General features: G+C 38.4%; 1 protein-coding gene across 8 annotated transcripts in view; it reads left to right on the forward strand.

Moving 5' to 3' along the window:
* PTPRC (protein tyrosine phosphatase receptor type C) overlaps window positions 1–21,143 on the forward strand; it is a 155,071-nt gene extending 133,928 nt beyond the window's left edge. For 7 of the 8 annotated variants that reach the window (XM_073356764.1, XM_073356763.1, XM_073356767.1 and 4 more), the window contains 18 exons: window positions 2,485–2,593; window positions 3,773–3,807; window positions 5,865–5,974; window positions 6,807–6,897; window positions 7,017–7,093; window positions 7,366–7,402; window positions 7,842–7,939; window positions 9,161–9,286; window positions 11,894–12,051; window positions 12,479–12,614; window positions 13,335–13,484; window positions 14,653–14,743; window positions 15,071–15,204; window positions 16,394–16,528; window positions 16,887–17,009; window positions 17,555–17,733; window positions 18,824–18,959; window positions 19,821–21,143. In XM_073356764.1, the coding sequence (XP_073212865.1) occupies window positions 2,485–2,593; window positions 3,773–3,807; window positions 5,865–5,974; window positions 6,807–6,897; window positions 7,017–7,093; window positions 7,366–7,402; window positions 7,842–7,939; window positions 9,161–9,286; window positions 11,894–12,051; window positions 12,479–12,614; window positions 13,335–13,484; window positions 14,653–14,743; window positions 15,071–15,204; window positions 16,394–16,528; window positions 16,887–17,009; window positions 17,555–17,733; window positions 18,824–18,959; window positions 19,821–20,102 (2,207 nt within the window). In that variant the 3' untranslated portion in view covers window positions 20,103–21,143. The remainder of the gene's footprint in view (window positions 1–2,484; window positions 2,594–3,772; window positions 3,808–5,864; window positions 5,975–6,806; window positions 6,898–7,016; window positions 7,094–7,365; window positions 7,403–7,841; window positions 7,940–9,160; window positions 9,287–11,893; window positions 12,052–12,478; window positions 12,615–13,334; window positions 13,485–14,652; window positions 14,744–15,070; window positions 15,205–16,393; window positions 16,529–16,886; window positions 17,010–17,554; window positions 17,734–18,823; window positions 18,960–19,820) is intronic. The other variant, XM_073356768.1, reaches the window with a different exon arrangement.
* The last annotated feature ends 362 nt before the right edge of the window (window positions 21,144–21,505 follow it).

The raw sequence follows: 21,505 nt of genomic DNA on the forward strand, positions 1-21,505 counted from the left end.
AATGCGCCATAGGGCTAGCAGAGGCTAGGTACCTGGGATATATTGTGGGAAGGGGCATAGTGAAGACCCAAACGAATAAACTAGAGGCAATTCAAAACTGGCCCCAGCCGACCCGAAAGAAGCAGGTCCTTGCGTTCTTAGGCGTGGTAGGCTACTACCGACGGTTTATTCCCCACTTCGCCACTAGGGAAAGTCCCCTAACAGACCTGGTAAAGGCCTGAGGTCCAGACATGGTAAAGTGGACCGACACAGCAGAGGGGACATGTACAGACCTTTGGACGGCCCTCTGTAATGACCCCGTACTCATAGTCCCAGACTTTAACAGAGAATTTATTTACAAACAGATACTTCCGAGGTGGGGTTGAGAGCAGTTCTTTCGCAAATGGTGGGAGAAGAGGAACACCTGATCCTCTACCTAAGCAGAAAGCTTCTCCCAAGAGAACAGAAATACGCAGTAGTCGAGAGAGAATGCCTTGCTGTCAAATGGGCTATGGAGACACTGCGTTATTACCTCTTAGGCCGGCGATTTACTCTTGTGACGGACCATGCACCCCTCCAGTGAATGCAGCAGAATAAGGAAAAGAATGCAAGGGTCACCAGGTGGTTCTTATCCCTCCAACCATTCCAGTTCCGCATACGGCACAGGGCTGGATGCCACCATGGCAACGCTGATGGTCTGTCACGAGCATACTGCCTGGCGTCCCAAGTTGCCCAACTCTATGGTGTTGAGCAGAGGGGGCGGGGGGATATGTGACGGGCAAGGCCAGATGGCTATAGAAAAGTAGTGGGAGATAGATATATTAGCTCCAGGCTAAACAAATCCCTGGTACCAGCTTAAGTGAAATGGAAGCTGCTCCAGGTCAATTAAGACACCTGGGGCCAATTAGGAACTTTCCAGAAGGCAGGGAGAATGCTAGGTTGATTGGGACACCTGAAGCCAATCAGGGGCTGGCTGAAACTAGTTAAAAGCCTCCCAGTCAGTCAGGTGGGTGTGCTTGTCAGGAGCTGTGGAAGGAAGTTGTGCTGTTGGAGAGGCTGAGTAGTACACACCATATCAGGCACAAGAAAGGAGGCCCTGAGGTAAGGGTGAAGTGGAGCTTGAGGAAGTGAGGGCTGCTGTGGGGGAAGTAGCCCAGGGAATTGTACATGTCATGTTTCTAAAAGGTCAGCTCCCGTGGCTGATACTATTAGGGTCCCTGAGCTGGAGCCCAGAGTAGAGGGTGGGCCTGGGCTCCTCCCCCCGACCTTTGCCCCCTGATTAATCACTGAGACTGCGAGACAACAGAGACTGTGCAAGGAAGGATAACTTCTCCTCACCTCCCTTGCTGGCTTATGATGAAAATGGCTCAGTAGACTGTGACCCTTGTCTCTAGAGAAAGAAGGGTTACGTGGAGGGTCACAGTAAGCCTCTGAGGCTAGCAAAATCCGCCAGGAAACGCGGGCCCCACGGAGGCAAGGACAGAGCTTTGTCACAAAATGAAATTTTGGTGGGAATTTAGGTAGGTAGAATGCCATTACTCAAGTGCACTGTGAGACAGTAGCAGGTGCACTTGTTGAATCATTTCAACTAGTTTGCATCCACATTGAAATAAAATGGTTCAGGCTGAAAAAGTTCAGACTGGAGAAAAATCTCCACCAAATGGTATTTAGCACACTTATTAACTGTTTGTCTTGGAGAACACATGGGCAAGAGATGACGGAAAAGGGACAGACAGGTATATAGGAATAAGGTGGTCAGTCAATAGAAATATTAAGTTGGGTGCTATCCAAACAAAATGTCAAAGACTGACATTAGCAATGGGGAATTACAGAGTGGAGGAGGTGGAAGATTAGATGCATTTCAGTAATAAAAAGTGTGTATTTAAAGAGGGTGGGACTCATGCCAGGACAGGAACAGTTGAGAGGAAATCATCATCATCAGAAGAAAACGATAGAGGGCCAGACTCTTGGCTCTGTTAAGGCTCATTTGTGCTGTTCTGGGAATGCATAGCATCAAGCTGTCACAGGGAATATGTCCGTAGAAAGGGGGTGTGGCTTGAAAGACACAAACACTAGAGCTAGTCAATTTAAAAAAAATGAGTAGCATTTTTTCTCAATATAAAATAGCTGTTGGAAAAAATGAAGTTTTTAATGGAAATTTTTCATTTTGGTCAACATGTTTTGTTTTTAGATGAAAATTACAAAACAAAATGATTTTCATTAAAAAAAAAAGTATTTTGTTTTTCAGATTTTTTCCCTTTCCTCTCCCATTTCCCCTCCCCTCTTTCCAGTAGGAATTTTTTATTTAGAATTTTTTTCATAAAACAAAACAAAGAAAATTAAATTATATTTCACACAAATACATTTCAAATTCCAACCAGCCCTTCTAAATGCATGTGAACACACACACATATAACATAAAATGAGTAAAATTACTATGCTAATTCTAATTGTTTGTTCAAAAATAACTTATTAATGTACTCAAACCATGATTTTTGTTGATAGACAATTCTCAAGCCCTGATTATATTCCTGGCGTTCTTGATTATTGTGACATCAATTGCCTTACTTATTGTTCTGTATAAAATCTATGATCTCCACAGAGAGAAATTAAGGTAAGTTTCTCCCTCCTCCATCTCCTTTTTTTAGAAGTAGGCAAATCATTTTGAAGGTTTTACAAAAGAAAGTGATGATGTTTTAAATATATGGGTTAGCTATTTCATTTGATATTTGAAAAAGAAATGCCTCTGCCTTTAAAAAAAACAAAACAAGAAAAACTAAATCATGGATCTTTTCAGTGGCTTGTATGGTAGCAGGCACAATATAAGAATCTAATATAAGAGAACAAAATATCTATGATTTAATGTTATTCAGGTTATCAAAGAGCTGGTCCAATAATTCACAAATAAATGTGCTCAAAGTCAGCCCCCGTTCTGCTGTTGGTACAGCTGGTACAAACAGCTTCATTCTCTCCCTCCATCAGGAAGGCAACTCATCGAGCCAGCACATTAACTCTGTTAGAATACCCTTGAATAAAAATGAATAATTCTGGATTCATCAAACACAAGTTACTGGGCTCACTATAGGAGTATCTGGATTCAATTCTATGGCCCCTGTTATACAGGAGGTCAGACTAGATGATCTAATGATCCCTTCTGGCCTTAAATCTATGACTCTAGAAAGGTTTTCTATAAGCAGAATTTTTGCCAAACCATGAGAAATAAATATGCAGTGTTTATATTTTGTTTTTTTATGAACATTAGGTTGTATCTGGCTTTCTTTAGCATGCATAGTAATCAAGGTGCTATACAGACTTTTCTTCCAGATCTATGCTAAAACAGAAGAATTCAGAACAGTGTTAAGGGATCTGGGGTTTCATGCAGAAGTTTGGCCGCAGATACGTAATGGAAAATCAGAGGGCACTAGCCAGAGTTCCACATATGAAATGGCAGTAGTGTTCTAAAACTGAGGTCTCAGTCGTCAGCTGTGCCAAGCTCATGCTCAGCTTGGCTAAAGATGGGGGAGGCAAGTGTAGTTATAATTTGCTCTTCCACTTCCTCTGATCCTGGGACCACTAGGGGACTCCCATACGATATAGGAATCCCTGGCTGCCTCTGTTGGGCAATGAAGTGCTATAAAGGGAATTTAACCTGGTTTGAAATCTCTTAGCACTCCTCCCCACTCCCCAAGTCCTATAAGACTCTACCTTTATTTAATTAATTGTATCCTTTAATTCGTTGTCATACATATATTGCATTAGTCAAAGCCTTAACAAACGCTCATGCTTTTTACAGCAATTCAGGTGAAGATGTGATGCTTGTTAAGAGGGGTAAGTACATTTTCCATATAAGATATGTTTAGTAAGTGGAAATAAGATATTAACCAAATGTCTTATTCCCGCTCATAGCCATCTATATTTTAGATGGCTAAAGTCTAATTAATTTACACAAATTAGATATTAACACAATCAAACCTTGCCTAGGCCAAAGGTAGAGGTCAGTGAATAATCTATATATGTTATTTAAGTGAATGATTTTAACTTTATTAAATGTTGGGAAAATTTGGAAAATCTAATATTTATTATCTTGACAGTAAAACTATTTCTGTATCTCAAACGATGGCCATAACAGAATACAGAAAGGGGCTTCAGAATACCTCATGAGATTCATCTCTGAAGTGAACTCACCCAAGTAGACCTTTACATGATCCAAGAATTGAGTATAAACAAGAGGTACCTCAAATCTGTGCTTAATTATAACGGACTTTCTGGATGCCCTATGCCTAGTACCTTGCACACCCTGAGTTTACTAGCAATTCCTTATCCCCCTGAAAAATGGGAAAGGAAGAGCCAGTGATTGGTTTGGCAGACAGTACCAACTCATCCCAAATTAATTCACTGGGAACAAATAGTTTTTATACCAGGGTCAAAGATATGTCAGGAGATTGCTCCATTTAGTATGGGAAACTGTTCTCATTAGATAGCAAAAAGTAGTTTGACTGTGTTGACTGGGGATTATCTATAATACATTTTGGGAAATTTCTTGCATTAACTAATTGTTTCAATTCCATTTTTTAATTTACAAAGGGTAACTTGACAAGGTTGCCCATTTTTGCACCCTCCTTGCTCTTCCTGTTTCCTTCAGATCTAGCACCCTAAGTAATTTCTCAGAGAGAAGCAATAATATGAAGAAATTACACCAGCGTTCCCACTGTACACCTTCTGCTGTTTTCTGTGCAGCTGATATTATTTTATTATCGATTTAAAAGAAACCAGAATTCACTTTTCTATGGACATATTGAAATAATATAAACGTATTTCTGGTTATAAAATTAATTATACTAATTGGAAGATGGCACTTTCACAATTACATCCATTTATCCTGTTTCTGTATGCAATAGCAAAAACATTTAATTTAAAATGGAATCAAAATGCACAAGGACTTAACATTGTAATTAACAGTAATAACTTGGGGAAGACTTAGAATGATTTTCACATTAGTTTCTGACATTGTCCCTGTTTGGGTTGAAGTGTTTTGTACCTGGTTCAGATGTTGCTATGGCCTTACTGGCCACACTCACCACTTTCCCAAGTCACCTCTGTGCACTCAGCATTCTACTCCTCTGTACATAGGAGGTGCAGAATAACAGAAATGTAGGGCTGGGAGTGACCTCAGGAAATCATCAAGTTCAGCCCCCTGCACTGCGGCAGGACCAAGTAAAGCTAGACCATCCCTGACAGATGTTTGTCCAACCTGCTTTTAAAAACCTCCATTGATGGGGATTCCAGACTCCCTTGGAAGCCTATTCCAGAGCTTAACTACTCTTATAGTTAGAAAGTTTTTCCTAGTATCTAACCTCAATATCCCTTGCTGCAGATTAAGCTGATTACTTCTTGTCCTACCTTCAGTGGACATGGAGAAAAATTGATCACAGTCCTCTTTATAACAGCCCTGAATATATTTGAAGACTATTATCAGGTCTCCCCTCCATCTTCTTATCTCAAGACTAAATCTACCCAGTTTTTTAACCTTTCCTCATAGATCAGATTGTCTAGATCTTTTATTATTTTTGTTGTTCTCCTCTGGACTCTCTTCAGTTTGTCCACATCTTTCCTCAAGTGCGGTGCTCAGAAATGGACACAGTCCCTGTGTGCAGTGTTTCTTTGACCTGTCCCCCGCTGGAGAAGTTCAGTTACTTTGGGGGCTGTGTTTACTCACAGATGAAGGGGTGGGACTTGCCGCTATAAACATATATGGCTTAGTTTGATTGAATGTTTCTGTTCTCGTTAGCTAATCTTACTGCTTAATAAATGTATTTACTGAGATTTTATGTACATTTTAAAAACCAATACAAATAAATGTAAAATAGATGTCTCTATATTTAAAGATGACGAAAAGCAACTGATGAATGTAGAGCCAATTCCTGCAGAAATGTTGTTGGAAACCTACAAGAGAAAGATTGCTGATGAAGGAAGACTTTTCCTTGATGAATTTCAGGTTTGTGCCTAGTCAGAAATGTAACACAAATCCCAAACCAGATATTATAGAACATGCGATTAAAAATAATCTGTCACATTCAATAACCAACCCCTTTTGTTTTGTGTTACAAAACATCTAAGATTAAGTACCCCTCTCCCCCATCTGAGAATAGCCAACAGGCTGGTCGATAAGGCACTTATCTTAGAAACCTGGCTCTGAATCAGGCAGAGCCAATATATGCCTACCATCTCAGATGGGTATGTACTCAGGACATCTAGCTGCTTTTAGTCCCATGGCTACATTCTATTTTTAGTGCGCTAGCTTGATCAGAGCTAGCACTGATATGTCTTCTCAAGCTCAGAATTACACCCCCAGCTCAAAGTGTAGACACAACCTTAAGCTGAGCCAAGGTGGTCACAACTGCTGTGGACTTTAGGATTCCTCAGTTTCTAAAGATTTTACTTTTATGAGTTGAATTTAGAAGTGTGTTATTATTATTATTTGTTTTGTGGGCATTTATATGAGCCCCAGTCAAGGACCAGGGCCCCTTTATGCTGCATTTCAGAGCAGTTTTATTAATTTCTGTTCAGACTAGAATCCAACGTGGAGCTTCTTTATTAGTCTTTTGAAAGAGAGAGAAGCATCTATTGATTATATGGAAAATATATTAATCTTTATATAACTTAATATTTGTTCAAAAAGCTAATCAGTATCAATCATAATATTGTGAATAACAGAATGTTATCTTCCAACTGTCATTAAGAACTAATTAACAAGTATGTGAATTTTGTTGCTAGTTGAAGTTATCTAAAATGTGTTTTATGAATAAAAGAAGCATTATGTTTTACAGAGCATTCCCAGAGTTTTCTCTAAGTTCTCAATAAAGGAAGCACGCAAAAACTACAACCAAAACAAAAACCGTTACATTGACATTCTCCCTTGTAAGTACTGAATGCAAATTCCATACGTTGTGTAAATACTTCATTGTTTTTGCTTATATGAGTTTATTGAGGCAACTTGGTTAATTATTCCACTACTTTGTTTTAAATTATCTAAACAGATGATTATAACCGAGTTGAACTCTCAGAGATAAACGGAGACCCAGGATCAGACTATATAAATGCAAGCCATATTGATGTAAGTGACTTCTCTCAGTAAAATTTTTGATGCACAAACAAAAAATGGTTCATACGTGTCCCATTTCAGGCACCAAATGCATTTGATTGACTCTTCTAGAACTGATTGTTTCCACTTCTTTAGTTCTATCTTTACGCTGTGTTTGGTACTCTTGGATTGGTGTCCATATTATTGTGCATGTTAAATACGTAAATTTCTGAAGTGACAAATCTTTTCACAATCTTCATCTGCTATCTTTAAATGCTTAGTAATGATGTATATTTTTAAAACAGGGTTTCAAAGAACCAAGGAAGTACATTGCTGCACAAGGTAAATTTTTACTTTATTTTTTATTTCATTCTTCACCCAATTATCCTGTAATCAAAGTGGTGGAGTCAAACAGTATTAATATATTTAAACAAAATGGGATTGCCAGCAAATGTGGAATTTAATAAATAAAGTGTTTGGGTTTGGGGAGTTATGACCAACCAAAGAAGGGAATTTGAGGAGTGCAAAATATTGGCTATAAGTATTTGCTTTATTTTCACACTGGAGAATTTTTGCCCTTCTCAACCACACACTAATAAAGTTTTAAAATTATGTAGACTAAGATGGTGGAATCGTAATTAAGTCATTCAGTCTATGGCTAGTATTGCATGACCTTTGGATAGTTTCTGAGCCATAATAGGTATTGTAACTATGTTTTAGTCTTTCTCTGTTTTTCCTAATTTTTGGGAAGGGATCTCTTATCAAATACCTTATCTGCTAGGCCCCAAGGATGAGACCACTGATGATTTCTGGAGAATGATCTGGGAGCAGAAGGCAACAATTATTGTTATGGTGACTCGCTGTGAAGAAAATAATAGGGTGAGGGTGACATATATAATATATATATATATATGTACAAATACACGCACGCACACACACATTAATCCTTTAACTGCAGTATACAGAAGGTTGCTTTTCTGTGGTGAATTATGCTTTTCTTTTTTTTCTTTAAATGTTTTCTCTGCATTCAAGTATTTCTTTTGAATCCTTGTTCATTCTTTTTTTTACTCTCTATTTGTATAGAATCTCAGAAATTGAATAACATTAACAAGCCTACATGGTTCTGCCTTTTAGACTATTTGATCAGCAGCATTCTCAATAATATCATCTGACGCACTGCCCTAAGGAATAGGGAACTACATTCAGCCTTCTTGCAGATAAACCCATAGGAGGGTATAACTTGCCCCGAAACTCCCTGAGTTAGAATTTGTTGAGCTGCACTAAAATCTCTCTCCCTCCCCCGCATCCTTGCAGACCTATCACAACTCTCAGTGAAAGAGGGGATATTTTGTATTTGGGACTTTCCTCCTCTCCCCCCAGCATTCTGTCCTAATGTCTTGGCAATGCCTCCACAGTTCTCTGCCAGTTTGTCTTGTGTCCTCCCTTTCCTACTTCTGAAACCAAACTTGTAAGCAGCGATTAGGAGAGTGCTCACCACCTTGGTAGGGCCACATGTTTCAGATGCAGATGAGAGTATTGATATTCTGATTGTTTTAAGGAGAAGAGCTGGCTGGCAGTGGACATGTTTGCAGTATAGCCACACTGCTAACAGGAGTGGAGGGGAATTTGGGCATGAATTGTGAGGGGCTGGGACATGACTATTGCATCTGCAGCTATGTATATTCACTGACTAGAAATATAAGTAGGAGTCACAGAGTGAGCTGCAATCTTTACTGTAGCCTTCAGGCAGTGACAATGACTGTGCATGGACTGTGCAGCTGTTTTGTCCCTGCAGTTTGGTTGGAGGATAGGATTCCTTCCCATCTTGTTCTCTATGTAAATCCCCTGGGCAGAACCTTCAGGCTTAGTGCATGAGGCCAGAATCTGGATCTTTGGGTTTTTTTGAATGTTTAACTAAAGCAGTGGTAATCTCTTTAAGGGATTAACTACAGTATTTATTGGAAACTGAAATTGTACTGAAGTATTGGTTATGTATTTTATCTGGTGTTGATTTTATTTTATTTCAAGTTTTCTTCAGAACGTAATTTCACTGTCATATTGATATCATACTTCTAATGAGTTAATTTTGTATTTTCATAGAACAAATGTGCCCAATACTGGCCGACCACAGAAAATAGCACTGCAACTTTTGGGGACACTGTTGTGAAGAGCAATGAAAGTAAAATATGTCCTGACTACATTATTCAGAAACTGCATATTACAAATGTGAGTTGGCTTTTTAATGTGAGAATAATTTGAATTGGTCTGTATAGTTGGTATAAAGAGACTGTTATCAGAGATTCTTCCAGAACAACAGTGACAGTTACCATTTCCCCGTTTTTACCAAGTAAGATAGAGCTTGAGAGAACACCTAGTAGATGGTGTGTAATTTCATAGGGCAAATATGAATTGGAAACTTATCTCATCACTAGGATTTACCTCATTACTGTGGGCACTGTACTCTCAACAGGAACACCAGTAACTTTCTGTTCTATAAGCCTACTGACAAGGCTGGATAAATTGTATGCAATATACTGTAGTTTTGTCAGATATTTTTTAAATTAAGAAAACTTGTTATTGGTTTATGAACATAGAATAATATATGTTTAAATTAACACTGAGACCACCACATTCAATATTATTTTCCCCTAGTAAATTCGCTCAGAAATGTGGCTCTTAGAACTGTATTGCCTATCCTTGTCTGAACTTTACTGCGGAACAATTACAGTTTACGGTAACCGTATTTATTGTTGTATTTATAAACTGTGTTGTAGAGCTATCCGTGGTCAATATGGGGTTTTCAAGATTTGTAGGCCAATTACCAATCTCAGTTATACCAGTGAAACACAACTAGTTGCTAGACTCTAACTGAGTGCAGAATTTACCCTTTAGGGATAAATTTTGCCCCTTTATTCCTTGCAACTTTATTTCCATGGGATATGTGTTAGTCAGGGCACCATTTATTCTTTATTGTGTTAGATTTAAGGAAAAATGTGCTGGAGGTTCAGGTCATCTTGAAAAATAAATAGTATAGCACCCGCCCAGACCCATCTTGCTCCCATGTTTGCATCTTTAGGCCCCAGTTCTGCTACCTTTCCTCACATCGAGTAGAAGCTTACTCTGGGACTAGTCCCACTAAGCCTAAGATAGTTACCACTTACTGTGAGTAAGGTGGCCATACCCAGCACCTTAAGATTTAAGTGTTGTTAAAATTCTGTGGCGTCATGTATAGGAGAGACTCCAAATTACAATAGTTAGAGTGTTGCAGGTCAGAAGTAATGTGATTTTTTTTTTTTATGTATCAGTTTGTTTGGTGCTTGTTTGCTTGTCTGTAAGATCATATTAACAAAAAAATTAAAATTAAATACATTGTGACTGCTGTCACAGCTGATCATTCAAAGTATTGTAAAATATCAGTTGATTTTTATGTAGGCTAAGAATGGCGGGGGAACCATCAACTCAGACACCCTTATGAAACTTCCAAACCCACATTACTAAAGCTCGTAATCTAGTAGGAGCAACTGTACAATAATTTTGCAAACTCTATGCTCTGATTGGCTACCTGGGGCTCTCAGTCAGTTGCCCTAGGGTTGCCAGCCCTCCAGGATTGTCCTGGAATCTCCAGGAATTCAAGATTATGTCACGTCCAGGAATACAGCCAACCAAAAGTGGCAACCCTATTTGGAGATTCACCTGCTGAATAGTTATTGGGGAATAAGCAGATGGTCATTATCTAAATCAAACATCAGCTAGTCACAGTGCAGAGTATTGCTTGAGTGTAAGATTAGCATACAGTTATGAATCAGTGGTCTCATCCCAGCACTTTGCCTGGGTGAGATAATTCAATTTCAGTATATTACATCCTAAACACACATGGCTTCAGGTTAATATCTAACTAAGCACAAGGTGAGAACATGTCCCATGGTATATTCAGACTGCCACAATGATGGTATACTCTGCTGACTGCAGAATGCTTCTTGAGAGACAATCATTCAGGTTTTATTGTTCTTCTGTTAGATCTCTATCCCCAACTCTCCATTCACAACAAGAGAATGGAAACAGTCAAGATGTATATTGTTGTTTAGGCCTTGTGATTCATCTCCATCATGTAGTCAATGGCCAAGTGCACCCCATTGTAATTTTTTTTCTTATTTGGATTCACAGTCATAGTTCCCCAGCTGCCAAAATGTATTTTTCCTTCTCCCTGCCTGGTTCTGGCAACACCATAATAAAGCAGGGTGTGTGACCCTAAGGGACCTGGTATGCTTTAAGCATTGAATACAGTGACTTAGAAATAATGAGCCACCTCAGTGATTGTCACAGGTTTGACAGCCCCACTTCTATTCTGAGTTGCTGTTTTTACACTTCCTTCATTCCTCTGTGGGTCTGTGTGACCTTGGCAGGTAGTTAAAAGTACAGATAACCAAAATAACCAACAAATACACTTGGCAGCACATAGACCTGTATGGTGACTTCCTAAATGATTTACAAGTGCAGTGGAGAATACGTGGTACAGTCCACATAATCACAAAACAGAGTATTCTTATGATGATAATATTGGACTTAACCTTAAAGTGGATTGTCATATTCTTTCTCCAAGTTATGGCATGTTCCACATGTACAGGTCTTATTTTAACAAATTTTTTTTGTTATTAAAATTGGAACATGTTCCAACTTTTGAAACCTTAGAAAGAACATGTGACTGTACAGTGTCTGGAATCGCTGTTGCAATACTAGATGCCTACTGTACCTATTTTTCTGCTTTATTCTATACTTTGTATATTTACATTTGATTTTGATGTGGTACTAATGAAACAATCCCACCCTGTCCAGAGAAAGGAGAAGACACCTGGGAGAGATGTGACTCACATTCAGTTCACTAGCTGGCCAGACCATGGAGTGCCTGAAGATCCTCATCTTCTCCTCAAATTACGCCGCAGAGTTAATGCTTTAAGCAACTTTTTTAGTGGCCCAGTAGTGATTCATTGCAGGTAAATATTACAGAAACTCTCTAATAGTAAACAAATGCCAGCCAGAGTTACCCAGAAAAACAAGTCAGGGAAGGTTAACAATAGTTGATTAGACCAAAATTTTCAAAGTTGGTTGCTTTAAAATAAGGCATGCAATTCCATACTTACAGTCCTAAATAAGAGGCCTGATTTTCAAAGGTAATAAAAGCCTACGCTCCTTTTCAGATCAATGGGACCTGAGGATGCTTGAAACTTTTAAAAAGCAGACACTTATTTAGTTTGAAAATATTGTCCTTATTTATTTAAAAGATATTTAAAATGTAAGTTGACCAGACTTTTGAATTGTGGATTAATTTATTATAAGCCACACTCTTTGCACTGCTTTGCGTCACCTTGCAGAACATGACTGGCATTCATCCTCCTCTCTCAATCACTTTGTACTTGTCAGTGCTGGTGTTGGACGTACTGGAACCTATATTGCAATCGACGCTATGCTGGAGGGGTTAGAGGTAGAAGGCAGAGTGGATGTTTATGGCTATGTTGTAAAGCTCCGTCGACAGCGATGCCTCATGGTTCAAGTAGAGGTATGTTTTAGAGCTCGCTGCTTTGTTTCATTTATTAATCTCCCTCAGGAAAAGCTGGGCCCAGCTAGCTCAACCCTAGGTAAAAGGAAGATGGCCATGATTTTCCAGTGCAGCTGTCCAGGGAAATATAAAACTATGAAAGAACAGAGGGAGGAAAACCAACTATGAAGCAGAAATGGATGGTCAGCATTTTCCCAAGTTTTGACATTTCAACCATTTTTTTAAAATTTGGAATTGCAACCAAAAAAAAGGGACAAAAATATATAGGAGCCGATTATCTTTTGGCACCCAAATATGAACATTTTGGGGCAGGGTTAACTACGCAGATTCACTTTTTTTTTCTTTAGTGTGGGATTTTCAGAAGTGCTTAGGAGCACAAGTTCCATTGAAAATGACTGGTGCGACTTGAGCTCCTAACTTAGGCGAGTGTTCTGGAAAACCCCACCCCAAATTCTTAGCTGTACAACCTAAGCTATGTTACATTTGATTTATATGGCACCTTTGATCAAAAGCACTAAATGTTGCACTAACACAGCCAACTGTGTTTAATTGACATAGTAATAGCTGAATCTATTGCCAGTTTAATATAGCAATGGTAATAAGAATACATAAATATTATTATATGTTTTAGATAGTAAGAACAATTTGAAAAATCTCTTCTTTCTAATTATTATTTTCAATTTTTGAAATCCACCTCATCCTTAAATTGGGGAACACTAGACACAGTACATCCTGATCCATCAAGCACTGGTGGAATACAATCAGTTTGGTGAAACAGAGGTCACTGTCTCTGAACTGCACACCTACCTTAATAATCTGAAGAAAAGAGATCCTCCCAGTGACCCCTCTCTGCTGGAAGCAGAATTCCAGGTAAATATAATACTGCATTCTGTTTGATTCAACTCTCTGTTCTGCTTTTAAACAAAAAAGTGACATGCAATCATTTAAATAAACCAATAATTCAGAGCCAAATTCTGCCAAGTAAATTGGTGATTTTAAATGAAATCAACAGACTAAAGAACTGCTCAAAGTGAGGGTGGCAGAATTAGATCCAGTATTTGGTTGCTGGGGAATAGGGATGGGGCTAGATACTCATCTGGTCTAAATGGGCATAGTGACATTGTCTTCAGCTGAGCTAAGCCATTTTACAAGAATCTGGCCCCATGGAGTATTCAGACTGAGTTTTACCTGTTCCAGTTTTTCTGATTGTAAATTGATATTTTGTATTTTAAAATTATTTTTATCTTACTGAAAACATATAGTAATTCTTTTTCTTTTTTTCAGTTCTTCCTCTTAGGGTTCCATAACTTTATTTCTTTTCCCTTATGAGAAACTATAGACAAAATATAATGAACAAATATATAATTTCCTGTGGCTGAACCAGGAGTGTGTATAAAATTAAAGCTTTTCCATATGGATGCAGAACAAGCAACTGCCTGAGTAGAATAGCTTGTAGGATCAAGATCTTAGAGAGATGTAAAATGCTTTAAAATAATTGAACCTAGGGTTATCAATTTATTTGTAGCAATAATGTCTTTGTGGCAATGTGGATGTGAAGGTGCAAATTACCACTAACGATCCATGTATTTGACAAAAAATCAGTTTACTTATGACGACCACAAAGAGTGGGTACCATAGTTGGTAGATCATTAAACAGATGTGTTTTCTGTGGCATATATACTCTGGCAGTACCATAATTAGCTTAATAAATTAACTTTGCATTCCTGGAAAAACTTTTAAAGTGGTGAAATATCTTAAAGAAATAGCAGTTTAATTCCCTTTTTGTTAACGTTATTCATAAAATACAGCAGCACAATCTTTTAAAATTGTTTCCACCTGCATGGTTTTTTGTGGTACTGCATGTGGTAGGTTCAAGGGTTCATAAACTGTGGTCCAGACACTTCCATGGAATGAAATGAAGCAGTGAGGGACTGAGCTATTAAGAGAGGAGATGGGTCTCTGAGAGTATCACTATTTTATAAGGCTGGCAGAGCATTGTTTAGCACATGGTGTGACCTTGTATGTTTTCTTTCCTTAGAGGTTACCATCGTATAGGGGATGGCGGTCACAGAACACTGGCAATCGACAGGAAAATAAAAGTAAAAACCGGAATTCCAAAATGATTCCATGTAAGTGTTTGTGATGATGTCTGCAGTCAGTTTGTTCTAATTGTATGAAGGCTTTCGAATAAAACAGGACAGTAAATTACCGTATTGATATGTACTCCACCCTAGAAAATTTAGGAAGTGAATGATTTGTTACAATATAAACTGTGAGGAGTCCTTGATTTTTTTCCCAAACAACCATTGTGGCATGTCTGCTGCCTCTATGCCATTGCATAACTGCTGAATCACTGCACTTTTTCTACATTCCCTTTCCATTGTAACAAAACTAAGAAGGGAGATGGTTGCTTTCTTCCTGCCAATACAAACTATTGTTGTGACACTTTTTTCCAGATGACTTTAACAGAGTACCAATTAAACATGAGGAGGAGAAAAGCAAAGAGAGTGAACATGATTCAGAGGAATCATCTGATGAGGATAGTGATTGTGAGGACGCAAGCAGATACATAAATGCATCATTCATAACTGTATGTATTTAGAGGATAAAACTTCTTGTGTCTAATATGCTTTCTGCTGATAGTCCCTGATAATAGCTATGTGCCAATTTCTGCTCATCTTACTCTCTCCAGTAGTCCTACTGACTTCATTAGCATGGTACTAATTATGTGAGTAAGACAATCAAGATCTGGCACTTTATTTGGATGTTCATTTATAGACTGAATCACAAAGATCTTGTAATATTGGCTGTCCCCTGGGAGAAAGACAGAGCTCTTACCTTACGCTGTCCTAATCTATGCAGCCTCAAAGAGTTAAATACTTCATTCATAATAGCCCTAAGTCTAGTAAATGTTGCAATAAACAGAGTGATGGTAAAATAATTATCTTTTATAGTTTCTTTTAAAACCTGACTTTCAGCTAGGCTTTTCAGGGCCACCTATATTTTTGCCAGCACATCTATGAGTAGACTCCACCTATGTGAATTCCAGGTACACGTAGGTAGTTATATATATTAATTTCCCTTACAGTCAGTTTTATACAGTTTTTTGTGGATACAAATTTGGCCTAGTGAAAACAGAGGCCAGCACTGAAAAGCAAGCTTGTAGTGTCACTTTCACATCTAAAAGATACTATCTTTGGAGGGCCATTGTTGGACACTAGCAGATATAACTGATTATAAGATTATGCAATGAATGGGATTTGTCTGAACTCTGTAGACAAAAATACAGTTAGCATATCTACTGATTGTAAATATCTGTTTACTAATAGATACGTCAGTCTGCATTAACTTGCTTAGCAACTCTGTGATGTTGCAAGAGACGTCACTCAATATCCAGTTTCTAATACCAACGATGGAGCGCGAAACCTTCTTTTTAATCCCAAAATGCATTCTGCCTCAGATATTGGCAGTCTGAGCTTTCCCATGTGGCTGTATAAATGTGTCTCAACTTCGTCCTGGATAAAGGACTGCTAGTTATGGAGGGTCAGTCATGTGCCCACCAATTTTTGTCCTTTCTGGTGACACTATGAACTATTGCCAATTGTGATGATGGTTTTTTGAAATGGGTACTTGTCCTCTAGAAACTATACTGAGACCATTAACTCATTTCACGTAGGCTACCGAAGTCCCTTTAGATGGTAAATACTTCTTTACACATGAAAACTGCCTTTCAGATGAATTAGTAAAAATAAATCACATGTTCAAATGGTCTTTTTTAGGGCTACTGGGGTCCAAAAGAAATGATTGCAACGCAAGGGCCACTACCAGAAACAATCAATGACTTCTGGCAAATGATCTTTCAAAGAAAAGTCAAAGTAATTGTTATGTTGACAGAGCTGAACGAAGGAGATCAGGTTAGTTTGTCATCTTCGAAGTAAAGTATATGATACAATACTCTTTATAGGAGAAAAGAACAGAATTCCAATCTCTAAATTGCAATGAAATTCTAATTTCCAAACCAAAAATGTGACTGTCAGAAAGTGTCTCAACCTATCAACTATTTTGTTTTCTAATAGGATTTATTCCATCCTTATTTTTTAAATTGTGCTGAAATGAATTTATGATTACACCGTAAAAGTTTATCAATGATGTATTTTATAATACAATGAAACTGAATATTTATAGAATATATGCATCCTTTAAATTGATTTGGAAAGAAAACCAAAAGCAATGATGAAAATAAGGACTGATTTATAATTTCTTCATTTCTAGCAACTCTGTGCACAATATTGGGAAGAAGGAAAACAAAGATACGAAGGCATAGAAGTTGAAATGAAAGATGTCAACCTGTCTTCTAGCTACACCATACGCGCATTTGATGTAACACATGTGAAGGTAAAAGATAAAAAATGACAGATGGGAATTTTACATTTGTTTTTCTATTTTAAACATAGTCTTTTGTAAAGGGCAAACAAAATAAGGAACAACCAAAAGACAAGAACAAACCTGTTTGTGTTTCGATAGCTGATGTTTTATTAGTTTCTTGCTTTAAATGTTTTAATAGTCATTAAAATGGGACTTACAGTCACCATTGAATTACAAAGTCAGACATAAGTAAAATGAGGGATAGAGACCCACCTTGCTCCTCTTTGTCTCCAGTAGACAGTAATTTATTGCTGGCCTGGTCCCACGGCAAATTATGACACACTGTGAGGTAATTTAGTCAAGTCTCCACCCAGGCCCAATCTACCTCCTAAATGGATGGTAGTGGGTGCATAAGGCCTGAGTACCCACAATGTTATCACCCTGCAGAGGGGTAGTTCAAGTCAGTCTCGTCCTAAGTGATTATCAGGATTTTTTTTTAATTCCCATGGAATAAATATAATGTGGATTATTATGTTATCCCTTGAATTTACTCTATGTTTATCTCTGTTTTGCAGAGGAAAGAAACTCGAAATGTGTATATGTACCAGTACCACAGGTGGAATGGCTTGGACCTTCCTGAAAACCCCAAAGATTTAGTCACCATGATTCTGAACCTCAAACAAAAACTTGCAGCTAAAAGCGTCACTGAGGACAGCAGATACAGCCGGAGCGTTCCAATTGTCATTCACTGCCGGTGGGTCTGGATGCTGCAGATATTTTAGTGCATTTCTACGGTTTGGTTATACTTGGCAATAGCAGTTTCATAATTCTTACCTTTGATCCTAAGCTTTCCTAAAGCCTGGAGACTAAATTCACCCTACAGTGTATGCCAGCTTCTCCCAGCAGAGGGCTCCCATGGCAGAACATTCACCCTGTGTATCATGCAACATTGCAAAGTGGCCACAACCTCCCCTCCATTGAGACATGGGTCAGGGCAGAAGGCAAGAACTATCTAAAAAGTAGATGTGCTGGCTGGTACAAAGCCATGGCCAGAGAAAGGTCAGCTCAGCACATTCTTCCAACATTTTGTTGGCAGGGGTCCTTGTGAAGCTCACAGTGGATTGTAAGGCTGCACCCACCAGCTGGAAAGGCCAGCCTTGTTCAGGGAGGTGTAAATTTCACCAAACCTAGCATAGGGAAGTACATATGGATCCGGTTCCTTTGCTGGCCATTATACCTCGCACATGGCTAGCTGTTAACATCAATATGGTCCAAGTCTTATGTGGCCTGAGTTGGGAGTGACGTAAAGCACCAATACAGTGGCACAATGCCTCTTCAGGGCTCTGTGTTGCACCCGGGGGGCAGTTTACGCATCTTGTAAGACGAATAAGCAATTCTGGCCACTGAGAGCATATTGGGGGTGGGATGGGAAAGGAAGAGTTATGGCTACACTTACTCCTTACCCACTGGTAAACGTCATGCACCACTGGGAGACCATCATGATAGTAGCCCTGTAGTCCCCAAGGGCAGGACCTAAATCTGGTTGATTCTTACCCAGCTACAAAAAGGGAGGAGAGGCTGCCTTCCCTCCACACACACCCCCACCCACGCCCCCACCAATTGAATGGCTACATAAGGGCTAGGTATAATCTAGCCCAGTAAAAATTGGATGTCCTCTTTGCATCCTAACGGTATTCTTGATTACTAGAATCTCATTTCAATGAGAAATATTTCAGAGATAGGAATCTTTGTGACTGTTGTCAGTACAATAATCTTTAAAATAAACCTAACTGCTAGTGAGAAATTGTACTGATTTTTGAATTCCAATAATGTGTATCTTCTAGTGATGGATCTGAACAAACTGGTGTGTTTTGCGCCTTGTTGACTCTCTTGGAAAGTGCAGAAACAGAAGATGTGATAGATGTCTTCCAAGTAGTGAAATCTCTTCGACGTGAGAGGCCAGGAATGGTCCCCACTTTTGTAAGTAAATCCTATGAGTTAACCAAACAATACAATAGATTTGTTTATCTTTAGTCATGAATGTTCTAATAACCCCTGGCATTGTTTCTGCATAGGAAACATGTATTATCATTATCTTATCCCTAATTATTCATCAGCAGTTGTGAATTAGCTATTGGTGATATGAAGGAAGTAGTCTGCAACCTATCCTCAGCTGTAATAATAAGTTTCTTGAAGCTGAAAAGGTCAACAGTACATGTTATTTGTAAACCATTAATTTTTTAGGCTGGAACTTTGGCAGCTGCCTAAGGGATTTAGGAGCACATCTTCCACTGAATTCCACGGGAGTTGGATGCCTAACTCCCTTAGGCAGGTTAGAAAATGCCCTCCTTGTTTTCTGAAGAGTGCACAGAAGGAGCTGCTTTCCTACTTGCATGCAATATGCATTCTTCCCTCTGACAATCCATCTAAATCATCTAGATTTGCTAACTCTGCTGTGGTTTATTATAGAACTGAACAGTAGTCACTACCTGCTTGATTCTCTTTTAAACACACTTTTGATAGTTTGCCATGTGAATCAAGAGGGATGGATTCTGCAACACTGCCTTGGGAATGAGGTGATTATAAGTAGTGACCTAGTACCTGATCTACCAGGAATTAGGGATGCCCTCAGTGCCGTGTCACCATAGACTCAGAATTGAGCATAGCAGGGAGGTGCTTCAACGTCCTGTGGGCCAGCAACCATGGAGACCACCTTACGCTGAATGTTTCAGTAAGATGGAAAGATTCACATTGTCAACACTTAAGACAAAAAAAAAATCAGCCATCCTGGCTCAATCACATGGCATTTCATCCACACTAATCCCTTCTTTTTTGAATTAGGAACAATACCAGTTCCTGTATGATACTGTTAGCAGCATCTACCCTGCACAGAATGGACAAATAAAGAAAAACAGCAAGCAGGAAGATACAGTTGAAATTGACAATGAAGTAGAAAAAACAGATCAGGAAGCTAATTTGATTACTATAGATATCACCTCACTGGAGTCAGAAGCCAATATGAATATGGAAGCGTGTGAAGATTCCAAATCTGCAGATGGCACTCAGGGAACAGAAAGCTCTTCAAATGGACCCAAGACTCCAGTTTTAACTGAGAGTGCATAGAAAAATATATGAAATTTGGATGTACAAAGTCATCTTAAACAGAATAAGTAGTAGAGATTTGATCTTGAGTTAATTTTTCAGAGGTACGATATGGAAAGAATACTTGAAATTTGTGGATAATGTAATGCACTGTGAAAATTTAATTTTTGTGTAGATTTGCATTTTATTCCTTTCACATTATTTGAATTATTTTTGATCTTTTTACAAATCTGTATATTGAAATGCTGATTTTCATTATGGTCTGGTATTCAGGAGTGGAAAGAAAAGTCATGCTACCTTTTTCCAATCTTATTTTTTGTTATAAGAAAGTAAGTAGCCAGGACTGGAATCTCTAATAATGTACAGTCATAAATATAGAGTTGGAAGTATGGCAAATATGAGTTTTCTTGTGACTAATTATTGTCTTACTATCTTTAATTGACTTAGAGGGTAAGGAATATGGCCTGAATTTCAGAAATTCAATTCCTATTGACTTTAGTTAGGGTTGTACTTGCTTTGCAGAACAGCAAAGCCATATCTGGGCCATATCTTACAGCTCCATTGAAGTCTATGGGGATTTACACCAACTAAGTAACTGTTTCCACACATCCTTACCTATCTAGGAGGACTGAAAGCTTTGCATTTTTCTAACTGGCCTCAAGATGTCCTCATTGCTCCACATAAATCCATCTGAGGCTTCAATATTTGAGACTGAAGAAGAAAGTCCAGAACTTGGAATATTGACGGATTGGAGAAACTCTGATAGTTAATTGAATTGACATTTGGCAACTTGAGATCCCATGTGTTACCACAACTGCTTCTTGTGCTATTTTTTCTAATGTAAAGATGGCGCTTCTGCAGAAGTGTCATACCTGTTATGTATATTCAACATTACATAATACTATGCTACTAATAGTACATGCTACTAGCACATTGCTGATTTTATTTAGTAGTTTCATCATATGATGATTTGTATGTTACAGTTTGGATTATTTTACTATTGCCTTAGTGGATTTCAGCCTAATATTTTAAAGCCAAATAAAAAGGACAATTAATAAATTGCATAGTGGGAATTATTCTGAAATATGTAAAACTCTGTGTAAAGTTACTTATATGTAAAAGAATGAAGGGACTTGAAATGCACCTGCTCTCTGTAGACTGCAGATTGGTTGGTTTTTATTTACACTCAGCATATGGTTTTGTAGTTCCCCATATCTGCCGATTTCAGCAGAACCAATGGTAGTGCTTAATTCTTGTATTATTCGCTTCATCTGAAAAGATCAGACACTTTACAAAGGTAGGTAAGTATTAGCTTCCTCGTCTGTAACACGGGGATAAGGAATACAGACATAATATTGTAATGCCCACAGTCCACGGGCAGACGCCGGTCAGCAGGATCGAACTTTGGAACTCTGGAGCTTAGT

This window comes from Lepidochelys kempii, chromosome 8 (assembly GCF_965140265.1).
Source record: "Lepidochelys kempii isolate rLepKem1 chromosome 8, rLepKem1.hap2, whole genome shotgun sequence".
In the NCBI taxonomy this organism is placed as follows: domain Eukaryota; kingdom Metazoa; phylum Chordata; order Testudines; family Cheloniidae; genus Lepidochelys; species Lepidochelys kempii.